General features: G+C 44.6%; 1 protein-coding gene across 2 annotated transcripts in view; it reads left to right on the top strand.

Moving 5' to 3' along the window:
• Window positions 1–12,355, top strand: part of rtn1a (reticulon 1a) — a 274,924-nt gene extending 262,569 nt beyond the window's left edge. For both annotated transcript variants that reach the window (XM_070879452.1, XM_070879451.1), the window contains 4 exons: window positions 1,651–1,720; window positions 5,865–5,911; window positions 6,026–6,084; window positions 11,705–12,355. In XM_070879452.1, the coding sequence (XP_070735553.1) occupies window positions 1,651–1,720; window positions 5,865–5,911; window positions 6,026–6,084; window positions 11,705–11,747 (219 nt within the window). In that variant the 3' untranslated portion in view covers window positions 11,748–12,355. The remainder of the gene's footprint in view (window positions 1–1,650; window positions 1,721–5,864; window positions 5,912–6,025; window positions 6,085–11,704) is intronic.
• Window positions 12,356–14,967: the final 2,612 nt, after the last annotated feature.

The raw sequence follows: 14,967 nt of genomic DNA, 5'->3' as shown, positions 1-14,967 counted from the left end.
TAATTACTATAATCCATTTATCCTTTAATGACTTTAAAATCAAATTATTTACAGTTAAGATTGTTTCTTCTTTATTCCCAGTAGAATTTCTGTAAACATCTTGCCTTTTAAATGAAAGCATCACTTGCATTGTCATATTTTAAAACTGATTTAAGCCAACACAGGAAAACGAGGAAATAAGAAATAATGTCCAAATATTCCATCCGTCTCTCTTTTTTGCTTTTTTAAATAAAGGCACACCAGAGCATATTAGGGGGTGGTCAAAAGCTAGATCCAAGAAATGGGTTTCAAGGAGGATCTTAAAGGAGGAGAGAGGCAGCGGGGTTTAGGCAGACAATTCCAGAGTGACTGAAAGCATTGCTGTTAATAATGGGGCAGAAAAAGAGGGGACGCAGAAGAGGCTCGAGTCAAAAGAACGGAGTACTTGGGAAGGAGATTTGTAGGGCTGGTGAGGTTATAAGAATATAAGAAATAGGAGCAGAAGTAGGCTATTCTGCCCCTCAAGCCTGCTCTGCCATTCAATAAGATCATGGCTGATCTATCTCAAATCCACTTTCCTGCACTATCCCCATATCCTTTGATTCCCTTAATATCCAAAGGAGAATTTTAAATTTGAGGCTTTGGAGGGCCAGGCACCAGTGAGGACAAGGGATGATGGGTGAACAGGATGGTGCAGGATAGAAAACAGGCAGTAGAGTTTTGGAGGCTTACGGAGGGTGTAGGATGGGTGGGCAGCAAGGAGAGCATTGAAATTGTCGTGTCTAAAGGTGACAAAAAGAAGGAGCATGAGGAGAGGGAACTACTTACAATATCAGCTAACATGGGGATGCTTGCTGACATTGCAAGGAAGATGGGTGATCAATATTTTAGTAGGAATGGGGTCAGAGGAGCAGGAAGTGAGTCTCATGGATGAGAGATGACATGGGGCGAGATGAGAGAAAGAAATGAAAGGTAAGAGTTCAAGGTTGGGGCAGGAGGGGCCTGGGGAGAAATTTGGATTGGTGGGCAAGGGGACCGTGGGGTAACCAGTCAAGGCAGCTGAACTGCTGGTATTTGTACAGGTATCACGTTATTGCCTCGCACTTGGTGTTAGGTGATAGTGGAGGGCACATAGGAGATGGTTTTAAGCAGGTAGTTTGTAGTGGAGAAAAGAAGTTGGGGGCTATCTGTCATCTCCCAGATGATCCTAGAGTGGTGTGAAGTTTTAGGAGTCTTTGAGAAAAAGTGTTAATTTTTTTTCTCCAGAGGAAACAGTTGTGCATCACTTTCAGCGAAATGGCATTGTGCGTAAGTGACAATAGTGTGTCTTTAATTTTTTTTCAAACATGTAACAAAAATATTGGCAAACCTCTTCATGAAGATGGTGCCCCTTTGATATATAAGGCACTGCAGTGAAAGAAAAATAATTTCATTACTTAATTTTCAATTGCTCACTGTTAAATACATACAGATGTTTCCCTCATTACTGCAGATTTTTAATGTTTGGATGTGATTTAGATCATTTAGCTGTTTTAAATGCTGCAAAGGTAACTCAGCAGAAAGGCTTACTAATTATAACAACTTGCTGATCAGTGCACTTCTATTTGTGATGCAATCATCTGTTATCTTATTCAGTGTGAAGTTCATATTTAACTCTTCTTTTTTTTAAAGTTTGCAGTGCTGATGTGGCTGCTAACCTATGTTGGAGCTATCTTCAATGGCTTGACCTTGATGATTATGGGTAATTATTTTATAATTCAAAAATTAATTGATCAGTTTTGCTACTGTGCATTTTCCAGGTTCATGAGTAAAGTAGCAATGCACGCAAGTGTCAACTTACAGTTACTTTATCTACCATGCTCATAGGCCTAGGTGATCCAATCTGATATTCTAACACCACTGTTAAAATAACTGCTCAGAAAAGTTATGCTGTTGCCTCTGGATACTAGCACCTTTTTAAATTAGGGATACATTTACCGGGAGCAGAATGGGTAATGGAAGTTGGAAAATTGGGTAGCGATCAATATCCTCATCTCTGCCCATTCTGTCATCTTTGAACTTCTGGTCAAGCCTTAAGTAGGTCTAAGGGGCTCTTGTCAAAAATGGGCGGGTGCTTCATTTTAAATATGTAAATCAATTCTGATGATATGAGTATTGGCGCACATGTGATCTCCTAGGATTTTCTGAGCATGTGTGGTACACTAATGTGTTTGGCAACCTACAGCAGAATGAGACAGATTTGAAAATTTCCCCACAGGGGGATTCCCCAAACCTCAGTATGTCTAATGACATCCATATAGCTCTATCTTTTCAGACAGCAAGAGCCATACAGCAGGCTCTCATTGATAAGACCTGTGAACAAAGTGTCCCATCCACATGAACACCACATTTTCAGAATGCCAAGGCCAAATGCCCCCTTACCAGTATTGGCCTCTACACTAATTAAACCATCATAGATTCCATTCCTTACCTCAGTTATTATCTTACTCTACACCATGCTAAGAAAGCTCTCAACACAGTTGAAATAAAGTGTACCAAATTTAATACTCTCTAAGTGATTTGTGTATTTGCCTCATATTTCTTTCACCTGCTGAAACCACCTTTTGTAGGCAGCAAGAACCAGCGCTTACACTAGATAACCATGTATGCTTTGTGGGAATCATTAAAATCCTCGACATTTATGGCATAGAAGAAGGCCATTTGGCCCACTGCATCCATGGTGGCCAAAAAAGAGCTATCCAGCATAATCCCACTTTCCAGTTCTTGGTCCATTGCCTTGTAGATTACAACACTTCAAGTGCATATCCAAGTACTTTTTAAATGTGATGAGGGTTTCTGCCTCTACCACCCTTTCAGGCAATGAGTCCCAGACCCTCCACCACTCTCTGGGTGAGAAAGGTTCTCCTCAACTCCCCTCTAATTCTTCTACCAATTAATTCAAATCTATGCCCCCTGGTTATTGACCCCTTTGTTAGGAGAAATAGGTCCTTCCTATCCATTTTATCTAGGAGCCTCATAATTTTATACACCTCTATCTAGTCTCCCCTCGGCGCCCTCTGTTCAAAAAACAACCCACCCTATCCAATCTTCATAGCTAAATTCTCCAGGTCTGGTAAGATCCTCGTAAATTTCCTCTCTACCCTCTCGTGCAATCACATCTTTTCTGTAATTTGGTGACCAGAACTATACACAGTACTCTAGCTATGGCCTAACTCGTGTTTAATATAGTTCTAACATAACCTCCCTGTTCTTATATTCTGTGCCCTGGCTAATAAAGGAAAATATCCCATATGCCTTCCTTAATCACCTTATTTACCTGTCCTTCTACCTTCAGTGATCTATGGACATGCACTTCAGGACCCCTCTGTTCCTCTACACTTCTCAGTATTCTACCATTTATTGTGTATTCCCTTGCCTTGTTAGCCCTCCCCAAATGCATTACCTTGCACTTCACCAGATTGAATTCCATTTGCCACTTTTCGCTCACCTGACCAGCCCTTTGATGTCTTCCTGGAGTCTACAGCCTTTCGTCCTTACTATCAAACACATGGCCAATTTTTGTATCATCTGCAAACTTTTTAATCATGCCCCCTACATTAAAGTCTAAATCATTGATATATAACACAAAAACCAGGGGACCTAGTACTGAGCCCTGCAGCACATGACTGGAATACAGCCTTCTAGTCACAAAAACACCCATCAACCATTACCCTTTGCCTCCTGCCACTGAGTCAATTTTGGATCCAACTTTCCCTTGGAACCCATGGGCTTTTACTTTTCTGACCAGTCTGCCATGTGGGGACCTTGTCAAAGGACTAGCTAAAATCCATGTCGACTACATCAAACACATTACCCTCATTGACCTTCCTCATTACCACCTCAAGTTAGTCAGACACGACCGTCCCATAACAAATTCATGCTGACTGTTCTTTATTAATCCGTGCCTTTCTAAATAACAATTAATACTGTCCCTCAGAATTTTTTCCAATAATTTGCCCACCACTGAGGTTAGGCTAACTGGTCTGTAATTATTTGGTCAATTCCTTTCTCATTTTTTAAACAACGGTACAATGTTAGCAGTTCTCCAGCACCACACCTTAGCCAGAGAGGATTAGATAATGATGGCCAGAATCTCCGCTATTTCCTCACTTCTCTTAAAAGCTTGGGATACATTTCATCCGGGCCTGGTGATTTATCTACTTTCAAAGATGCTAAATCCTTAATACTTCCTCTTTCACTATGTTTATCTCATCTAATATTTCACACCCCTTCTCCTTAACTACATCATCATCATCATCATCATCATCATCATCATCATAGGCAGTCCCTCGGAATCAAGGAAGACTTGCTTCCACTGTTAGAATGCATCCTTACGTGGCTGAACAGTCCAATACGAGATCCACAGTCCCTGCCACAGGTGGGACAGACAGTCGTTGAGGGTAAGGGAGGGTTGGACAAGTTTGCCACACGTTCTTTCCGCTGCCTGCGCTTGTTTTCTGCATGCACTCGGCGCCCTCCCGGATGCACTTCCTCCACTTAGGGCGGTCTTTGGCCAGGGACTCCCAGGTGTCGGTGGGGATGCTGCACTTTATCAGGGAGGCTTTGAGGGTGTCCTTGTAACGTTTCCTCTGTCCATGACGGAGTTCTGAGTAGAGTTCTTAACTACAATGTCTGCATGGTCCCTCTCTTCTGTGAAGACAGACGCAAAATATTCATTCAGAACCATACCCACATCTTCTGCTTTCACACACAGGTTACCTGTTTGGTCGCTGAAAGGGCCTACTGTTTCTTTAGTTATCCTCTTGCTCTTTATGTATTAATAAAACATCTTTGGACTTTCTTTGTGTGCTCTGGAAGCTAAGCTGGTGCATCCCCAGGGCAGAAGTAAGTGAGGTAGCTGGCTGATGGGACCAGTTTGAGACTAGGTGGACCTCTTTGTGTGGGATCATGAGGTTGCTCCATATCCACTGCTGAAGTGGTTCCCTGGTCATATTCACATCTACCATCATTTGAGCAGGTGACTGAATTGGATGGATGTGATATCCTGTTGAAAGACAACAGTTTCATCTCTACTCTCACCAGAATTGCCCCTTCATCCAGTCACTACCTTACCATGCCGATTCTGTAGGGGAATAGACTTTTGGGCAGGAATTAGATTGTGAACCCCTGCCTCATGGTCTCTCAATCTGATCCTCCAATATATTCTATGAGCTACACTTCCATGGTTAACAACAGCTTTGAAGTACCTTGAGGTGGCTGTATTTCATGTGATCCTGCACTGTTTGTTCCAGCAAGCAGGGACGTCACACCAAACCTGATATTATCCTTATTTGGTATCCACACATGACTTGCAGCAGCCTTCCCCTCTCCCCCAGTTGAGATCAGTCCCAACTAAGATTGACTAATTTAATACAGACTAAGAATCAAAACAGCGCCCGCCCTGGTGTGTCTGCCTTAGTACTTACATTATGTCCTGCATTTATCCATTGTGCCATTGGGGAGCTCTTCAGCTCCATTCTTAACCGGCTTTTTGCCCAGTTTCTTTTAGAAGGAATTCATTGAGATATAATCAACTGCTGCTGAAGGGAATCTTTTCTAGTTTTGGGTGGGGAGGGCCAAAGAATATAATCTCTGGTCTGACTTGAGGTTTGCCAGTCTTATTATACTCGTCATTCAGTTCCGTGATTACAGTTTCAGTGTTCTGCTTACGCTTTTCATGCCTTTCAGCAAGTTAAAGACAAGAATGATGTCCCCTCGCAATCTTCTTCCTTAATCCCAAATTTTCATAAAATAGTTAATGCTGTATATTTTCTATAGGAGTAATTGCGTAAGATTGGGTTAGTCGCTGTTAGTGCAACAACTAATATGTTGATTTTCCTTTCCAGCTGTGGTTTCCATGTTTACCTTGCCTGTTGTATATGAGAAATACCAGGTAAATCTTTTATTTATTTTCAGGAACATGAAAAAGCTATAGGGATACAAATAATAGTATTGTATAATAGTGAGTATATTTATGTTAACGTGTGTTTTATGATTACCTTTGCAGGCGCAAATTGACCAGTATTTGGGACTGGTGAGGACCCATGTTAATTCTGTGGTGGCAAAGTAAGTTGAACATTGGAGTTATATGTAGTGTAAAACATGCATGCAGAGCAGATAATCCATTCATGGAAGCAGGGGAAACATGATATTCAAATGAGCCTTATTTTTAGGAATGTGTTTATCAGAAAGGTGAATAAAGACTAAACCACAACTTCAGTAGAGGTGAAAATATTCTAAGGCACACTTAATGTTCTTAGTCCCCATGCTAGCTGATGTTGTAAGCGGTTCCCTCTCCACAGGCACTGTCCCATCCCTTTTTAAAAACAGCTGTCATCATACCCCGACTTTTTAAAAACTACCCTTGACCCCTCGGTCCCTGCAATCTACCTCCCCTTCTCCAACCTCCCTTCTCCAAAGTCCTTGAAGGTGTTATCGCTGCCCAAATTCAGGCCCATCTTTCTTGCAATTCCATGTTTGAATCTCTCCAGTCAGGTTTCTGCCCCTGCCACAGCACTGAAAGGGCCCTCATCAAAATCACAAATGACATCCTCTGTGACGGAACATGGTGCACTATCCCTCTTCATCTTTCTCAACATCTTTGCATCCTTTGACAATCAACCACACCAGTCTCCTCCAACACGTGCTTCTTCAAATGTTTTCTTCTGCTGTAGCACGTCGGTTGACATGCGGGGTAAAGCAAGAATGTTCACAATGTCTGTCTTTATAGTTAGTTGTTTATTCTGCATCTATTGCAGCATTGTCAACAGACTGGTAGGTTCCTCAAATCCCACAACACCTTCTGCGAGCAATATTTCTGATCAGGTATATGTGATTGGGGAAAACTAAATGCCCCTGGAATCATGATTATGCAATTCAGATTAAATTCAAAGTAGTTTTGCAATTCTCGGTGATCTCATTCCTTGGAGGTATGTTCAATGAACCAAATACTCTCAGTAATTCCCTCAACTCCCTTTGTGTGTTTTCAGGGATGCTGTTCTTTTAGAAAACAGTGCTCTTGCAATAACTTGTCACTGATTGTTGGCTGTGCATTCCTCACAGTGCACTCTCTTTTGTGTATCATGTCTGAGTTACTTTCAGCAGATTTTCTCAGGTGTTCTGGCAAAATATTACATGTTGAACGGAAAAAAGTAAGTGTCACCATGAGCACAAAAGCCTGCATTTATATTAAACTGCCCTGTCTCTATCTGCCACCTTAAACTTTGCTGTTTGACAACATAACATTCGAATCCTCCAGTGTTAACTCGCTGAACCAGAAGGAATCTCGGTTATTCACTCTCACACAGGACTCACGGCAGTACAGTTGGAGAAGACAGTCAGATATTAAATAGACTACAGAGGGTAGATTTTACGATTACTTGCCTGTGATGAGGTAGGTCTGTTGTGAGTGCAGCCTTGTAGCAGGCTGTAAAGTGCTTTGAGACGTCCGGTGGTCGTGAAAGGCGCTATATAAATGCAAGTCTTTCATATCTTTCTTTAGGTAACTTGCCAAAGGTGAGGCCTCGGGAAATCTACCCTTATAGTTAGTAGTGTACAGATTTCAAAGGCTAAGACTCCCTTTCTTTTCTCCCTAACAAGAATCAGAAACCGGTTACTACAGCATATGAAATCAAATAATAAATTTGAATCTTTCACCTTTTACTCTCAATATCATTAAATTGTGGGGCTGACAGACCCGCTGTCTAAGGGGAGTCTCCTTGTAAAAGGAGAATGTTCAAATCTGTACAGAGTTGAAACAAGGGGGTTTGAGTGGCAACTAAGTGTGCACCTTGTGCTCACATCAAAGTAGGGTGTACACAGACATAATAGGAAGCAGAAACTGTCACCCACAACAAGGACAATGTGAGGCAGAAGCCACCTGCAGTTACAGAAACAATCCTCATCATCGTCATCGGCAGTCCCTCGAAGTCGAGGAAGACTTGCTTCCACTCTAAAAGTGAGTTCTCAGGTGACTGTGCAGTCCAATACGGGAATTATAGTCTCTGTCACAAGTGGGACAGACAGTGGTTGAAGGAAAGGGTGGGTGGGGAGCCTGGTTTGCCGCACACTCCTTCCGCAGCCTGCGCTTGTTTGCTGCATGCTCTCGGCGACGAGACTCGAGGTGCTCGACGCCCTCCCAGATGCTCTTCCTCCACTTAGGGCAGTCTTGGGCCAGGGATTCCCAGGTGCCGGTGGGGATGTTGCACTTTATCAAGGAGGCTTTGAAACAAGCCTTGAAACGTTTCCTCTTCTCACCTGGGGCTCGCTTGCCTTGTAGGAGTTCCGAGTAGAGCGCTTGCTTTGGGAGTCTTGTGTCAGGCACGAACAATGTGGCACGCCCAACGGAGACAATAGGAGGTGGGAATCAGCAGCCTAAATGAGGACAACAGGAGGCAAAAACATTTGTTCATTTAAAAAAAAAAGTCCACTTCAAGAGAAAAAGCATGCTACACAAGATAAATGCTGAAAATTGCAGGGTTTGCCAGGATATCGGGCTAGATTTTCCCCAAGCAGTTTTGTCGGCGCACTGACCTCAAGCGCGCCGACTTTGCGTGCTGGAAACAGCGCCGGCAAAATCTCACCCCATCCTGGCCACTGCGTACAGTCCCCGGACTCGTGGCGTGGAGGCTGAAGGGGGGGGCGGAGCAACAGGTCAGCGCACAAAGCACTGCCGGCACCTGCGCGCATGCTCAGTGAGAGCTGCGCACATGCTCCTGCCCTCCCAGCGCGTCCTGTGGGCTGTGAGAAAGGACCTGATACTCACAGCTCCTATCCCTGGCCGAAGGGACGCCCGATCTCGTCGGACCCTATCCCTGGCCAAATGGACTCCCGCACCGGCCGGCTGGCCTGTTGAGTTCCCGGGCGAGGTAAGGACTTTGCTTTTATTTTTTCTTAGTGGCTGTGCTTGTGTGACTGTGGTTTAAACTTTTGATTGGGGGGAGGGAGGAGGAGAGTTTTGGGGGGGTGGGGGGGGAGGAGATTTTTTTAGGGGGGGGGGGAGGAGGAGGAGAGTTTATTTGGGGGGGGGGGGGAAGAGATGAGACTTCCGGTCCCACGAGCTGTGATTCCTCCAGTGGCTCGGTGCCCCCCCCCCCCCCCTCCCCTCCCCGAGACGCCCCGGCCCAGCAGCTGTGACTTCTCTGGTACACGTCTTCCCTCCCCTATCCCAGGCTGAATGGCCTCACATACAGGCTGGCCTGCTGCCTTTCCCGGGCAGACTTTAAAGATAAGGTAGGATTTACTTTTTTTGTTGTATTTTATTGGTTTGAGCTTTTCCTTAATGTTTGGTGCTTGGTTGTTGAGGTCCTCCCCAGTTCCCTTCCCTCCCCTATCCCTGCCCTAATGTCTGCTGAATGTGCGCTGCTTTTTCTTAACTGCCCACAAGGTTTTTCAGAGCTGGCCACATACGCTGACCTAAGTGAATTTGGAGTACGTTTTTGCTGGCCAAAGTGGTTTAAATGGCCAAAACTGACGTAATTGTCTGGGAATGCCCCCTTTTGGAAAAAAAAAACTGATCAAAAAATCATACCTAACTGACTTACTCTGGAGCAAATTTGGGGGGGAAAATGGCATTTTCTAACTTGCACCAAAAAAAAACAACTTACTCCAAAAAAATTGATGCATGTCATGGCCAAAATTGGGCCCACCATGCTGTGACAAGCTTCTTGCCTTACTCATTGACAGCATCTATATTTTTGGTCAGTTTCCAAGGCTGTTGTTCACAGTTCCAGGGACAGCTCTTGCTTTCTTGGTGTGAACACTTGGATATGACATTGCAACAATCACAGATTTCAGAAAAAAGGTGGAGGTTAAGAAAGTGTTGTTGACAACCTTTATTCAGTGTTACAGCATCTTATATCCATTGATTCAATGGCATTCTGTATCTCTACAAATGTCATTATTTTAGCTAAAAGTGCCAGTTTTAAGCATAGTTCGTCATTTTGTGCATTTCTGTGTAACAAATTACAGGTTGAACCCCTCTTATCCGGGACCCCCTTATCCAGCACCACCCCTCGTCCGGATGGCGCATGTGCAGAACGTGACTGTCAAAGTCTTATTCACCAATATAATCTTTCTCCTCAATCGGCTGCTTCATCCTCGTCGCCCTGCTGGAACTCCTGCAACCACAGTCCTCGGGCCTGCAGCTCCTCCACACAGCATTCCCTCCGGGGGGGGTCGGGCTGACTCTTCTGGGCCCACCTGCCCGCCGATTCTTCCGGGGCCCGCCGGCTCTTCAGGGCCGCCTGCCCGCCGACTCTTCAGGGCCCACCTACTGTTCAGAGGCCCACTGACTCACCAGGGCCAGCCGTTTTGCCGGGGCCTGCCGGCTCACCGACTGTTCCTCGGCCTGCCGGCTCGTCGGGGCCCACCGGCCTGCCAACTCTTCGAGGCCCATCGGCTCTTCTGGGCCCCCTGCACACTGATTGTCTGACTGACTAACTGACAGTCGGTCCAACCAATCGGCGCACACACATACTTACCCCAGCAACAACACTTAAAGGGTTACCGCCCCCAGAAGGAAGTGAAGCGCTAACTCGAGCGCTCCACTTCCTTCCTGCAGCGCTAACGGGGTGGACACCTCAGCAGCGCTGCACACTTAAAGGGAAGGAGCCACGCTGCATACTCTGCAAATGAAAAAGGGACCTATCTAGACCACCATGGAGTGGGAGTGCCGCACGATCAGCCCGGCACACAAGCAGAGTGCCGGGCTGATCGACCGCGACCAGGACCCCACAAAGAAAACTGAGTAGCAGCGGGAAAACCAAGGTAAGTTTTGTTTTTTGTAATTTCCATCGGCCACCTCGCCTTTAATTTTGGCCCCGGTAGCAGCCGGCCGCCCAATCCGCGTTATCACCCGGCGCTGCTGCAGGGGGCGAAAGTCAATTTCAGGCCCAGGGAGCAAACGGGGCAATGCGCACGGCAATGACGTCACGATCTCCGGCCGCAGGAGATCGGCGCGCAAAGCCGTAGAGCCACCGCTAAACTCCCGCCTAATATGGCAGGAGTCATTAACAGCGTTGTGCCCGGTCATTAACTTATTTGCGGCCCAATAGTGCCCCCAGAGGGCGCTAAACGGGAGGTGCAAATGCACCCAATTTCTCCCCCTTAAATTATCAAATTTGCAGTTTATATAAATATACAGTTTTAAACTTTTTCAAATACTTATATTTTTCCTCTAGTTTTCTCTTTCTTTTCATCACTCTTCTCAATGTACTGATGCAGCCCTCTCTCTGGCTGCAAATAATCTGAGGCTGCAATTATACTGCTACAACAGTAGCATAAACTGGGATGAAACCAAAATATTGTGGATGCTGGAAATCTGATATTAAAAATAGAAAATGTTGGAACACTCAGCAGGTCAGGCAGCATCTGTGGGGAGAGAGACAGATGAAACAGAGCATTCTTATGAAAGGTCATCGACCTGAAATGTTAACTCTCTCTCTCTCTCTCCACAGATGCTGCCTGATCTGCTGAGTGTTTCCAGCATTTTCTGCTTTTATTTTGGTATAAACTGGGAGTTGGGTTCTGATTTAATTTCCAAGCCCACTAAAACCAAGAGGTGGGACAGCCTTTCTAGGAAGCCATCATGTGCCATAACACTCGCACTTTAAAATCACATGATTTTATAAATTTGATTGCTTACAAATTGTATAATCCACCACCTCTTCTTTTGTCTTTTATTCAGGATTCAGGCCAAAATCCCAGGTGCCAAACGAAAGACTGAGTAAGAGCAACATGAAGAGAGACTGTTGGCGCATGAGAGGGAGTCTGAAGCAGAAGCAGTTCTGTATTCTTCGAATTAATCAGACATGTCTTGGAGAATTGTTGTCCCATTTGTCAGCACCATGGTTTTAGAAACATGCAGCACTAAGACAGTCCTTCTCCCATGCTGTTTCCAAATGATTCGAATACTTGCAATCACTTGTGTCGATCACTAAGTATAGTAAGGAAAATCAAGTAACAATAATTGTATTAGCTGTGTTTTTGTGTTGCTTATAAACAAATGCATGATGTTAAGAGTCTTAATTCTATTTATCTTTCTAGTGTTTTCTGCTGCTATGGCAGTGCTTAATAACTTTTAATGCTATTTGTGGCTAGGGCATTTCTGCTTTAGGGCACTCTGCAATAGTCTAATTGCTCCAAAGTCACTGAGTCAGTTTGGCTTTATTGAGTAAAACAATAGAACAGTGGATCGATGTTTTGGTGTTTATCCAGCACAAAAGTTCTAAGGATTATGTACTGTAATTGTGGATCGATGTTTTGTAAACGAAAGAAATTCAAAGCTCATGTTTTTCGAACTATTGTCATACTATTAAAGAAGTATGGAAATACAAAACTCGTGGCATTTTTTTCCTACAAGCCAATTTGTTGCAATTTGTGTTTGATGTAATGTAGTTGCTAAAGAGCTGATTTTCATTACCGGCGAGAACGGACGGCAGTCCCACGAAGGAGTTTGAGTCGGTTGCCTGACAGATTTCAACTGCAGGGCAGTATTTGAATGCTGTCGGTCAGCTGCTCTACCGTTTACGGCAGAAAACGTCAGCTAGCTGGAAGGGAAGGACAAAAATCGCGCCGCATTAGAAGACGGCTGCAGACAGCAAGGTAAATCCAGAAAGTGGGGTCAGCGGTTGTTGGGAGAGTCTTGCGGCTGGCAAGGTGAGGTTGAGCCTGGGGCAGCTGAGGCCCAGGGCTTTTCTTGTGGGACCCGGTGGAGCACTCCTGCACCTCCTGGCCCCATTAAGGGAAAGCTTTATAAACTTACATTGGAGAGCCTTGTTGGCTTCCCGACAGCTTTACCTGGCATTGCAACCACTGTATGCGCCCCACTCCAGTGAGTTAAAATGCCATCAGGATCCCATATGCGTCTTGGAACCCCGATTTTCGTTATCAATGCGGCTTGCATCGGTATACAGCGGGAGCCTCATCTGACACCAAAATCAGCGGCGTTAAAATCGCAAACCAGCAGGAAATGGGGCTGCTTTATTTTAACTGCTCCTCTACTCCTTTGCGGCTGATCGGGGAGTGTTAAAATTCCCCTGTAGGAAACATGCTTTCGTATTAGCTGATCGTGTTTTTGGGAGGAGGAGTACTGGAGGGAGAATTCCATATATGGTTGATCTTGTGTGACTCCCACGGGGTAATTTTGAGCTCCCACAACAGGGGTGGGGGTGGTAAGCAAAAAATTCTAAAATCTAAAACCCGCCCGGTTTTACCGAAGGCAGGGTTGGGGGCGAGCAACTAATCTGCTCTCGAGAGGTGAGGCAGTTATTTAAATATGCTAATGACACACAAATATGCTATGCACACGCCTTAAATTTGAACAGACTTTCAGATTTAACGCCTCCAACATGAGTTTCCCAAGCTTCTGGAAATGGCAGCTTGAAGGGAAGTGAGAATGGTAAGTGCCACATAACGAGATATTAGCACAGATGACCAAAAGCTTGGTCAAATATGTAGGTCGTAAGGAACATCTTAAAGGAGAAGAGGTAATGAGACGGAGAAATTTAGGGAGGGAATTCCAGAGCCTAGGGCCTTTGCAGCTGAATGCACGGCCACCAATGGTGCACAAATTAAAATCAGGAATGCAGAAGAGGCCAGAATTGGAGGAGCGCAGATATCTCGTAGTGTACCGTATCGTAGGGTAGTGGTTCTGTTACTGGATTAGTAATCCAGAGGCCTGAACTGATGATCTGGAGACATGAGTTCAAATCCCACCACGGCAGCTGAGGAAATTAAATTCATAAATCTGGAATAATAAGCTAGTCTCAGTAATGAAACTATCGGATTATTGTAAAAACCCATCTGGTTCACTAATGTCCTTTTAGGGAAGGAAATCTGCCATCCTTATCTGGTCTGGCCTTTATGTGACTCCAGACCCACAGCAATGTGGTTGACTCTCAACTGCCCGCTGAAATAGCAGCTGAAACCATTCAGTTGCACCAAACCGCTGCAAAGAAATATACAAAGGACTGCAGTGGTTCATGAAGGCAGCTCACCACCTTCTCAAGGGCAATTAGGGATGGGCAATAAATGCTGATTGTGCCAATGACTACCACATCCCATGAGCGAATAAAAAAACCTTGGGAGCGTTGTAGGGCTAGAGTAGGTTACAGAGATAGGGAGGGCCGAGGCCTTGGAGAGATTTGAAAACAAGGATGAGAATTTTAAAATGGAGGCTTTGCTGGACTGGGAGCCAAGGTAGATCAGCGAGCACAGGAGTGCTGGGTGAACAGGATGTTTGCGAGTTATGATATGGGCAACAGAGTTTTGGATGAGCTAAAGTTTATGCAGGGTAGAAGATGGCAGGCTGGCCAGGGGAGTATTGGAATGGTCAAGTCTAGAGATAACGGATGAGGGCTTCAGCAGCAGATGAACTGAGGTTAATCACTGTCAAGGTTAGGCAACAACCAAGCTGATTCATTACAGAAACAAATAAGATTCCTGATTTAAGAAATTGTTTAAGAACACTTAAGAAATAGATAACCATTATAAATAGCACAAGGTCACGTTCCACCAGCATGTAATAGGGATGGGATGGAATCTCAACTCAGCAGCGATATGATCCAGCCTGCTGAATGGATCTTCTATTTAAAAAAAACTGGTGTCAACAAAACGTTAATTTCCTAAAGCAGCTTGCTTATCTTGAGCAGAAATATGCAGATATCCAATTTTTTGCATCAGAAATTAGGAACGCAATGCCCAAAAGCATAGTGATATGTCCCTGTAATTATGCAAGAAGTTTCTCTATACCTTCCTGCTATTCACCCAGATCTTGTGATAATTACACATGTCAGGGATGAAAGGACTGGAGTAATTTTTACAGCCTTTATGGACAATAATATATTTCATCTTTAGTAAGTTGATCAAATGTCCCTGGACTAGGTACTGTGTCCCCGAGTGTAATGTATGCACTTGAGAGTATGCTCACAGGTTTGAGGAGCTGTTGAC

This window comes from Pristiophorus japonicus, chromosome 4, assembly GCF_044704955.1.
Source record: "Pristiophorus japonicus isolate sPriJap1 chromosome 4, sPriJap1.hap1, whole genome shotgun sequence".
Taxonomy (NCBI): Eukaryota; Metazoa; Chordata; class Chondrichthyes; family Pristiophoridae; genus Pristiophorus; species Pristiophorus japonicus.
This window is presented reverse-complemented; position numbering and strand designations above follow the sequence as displayed.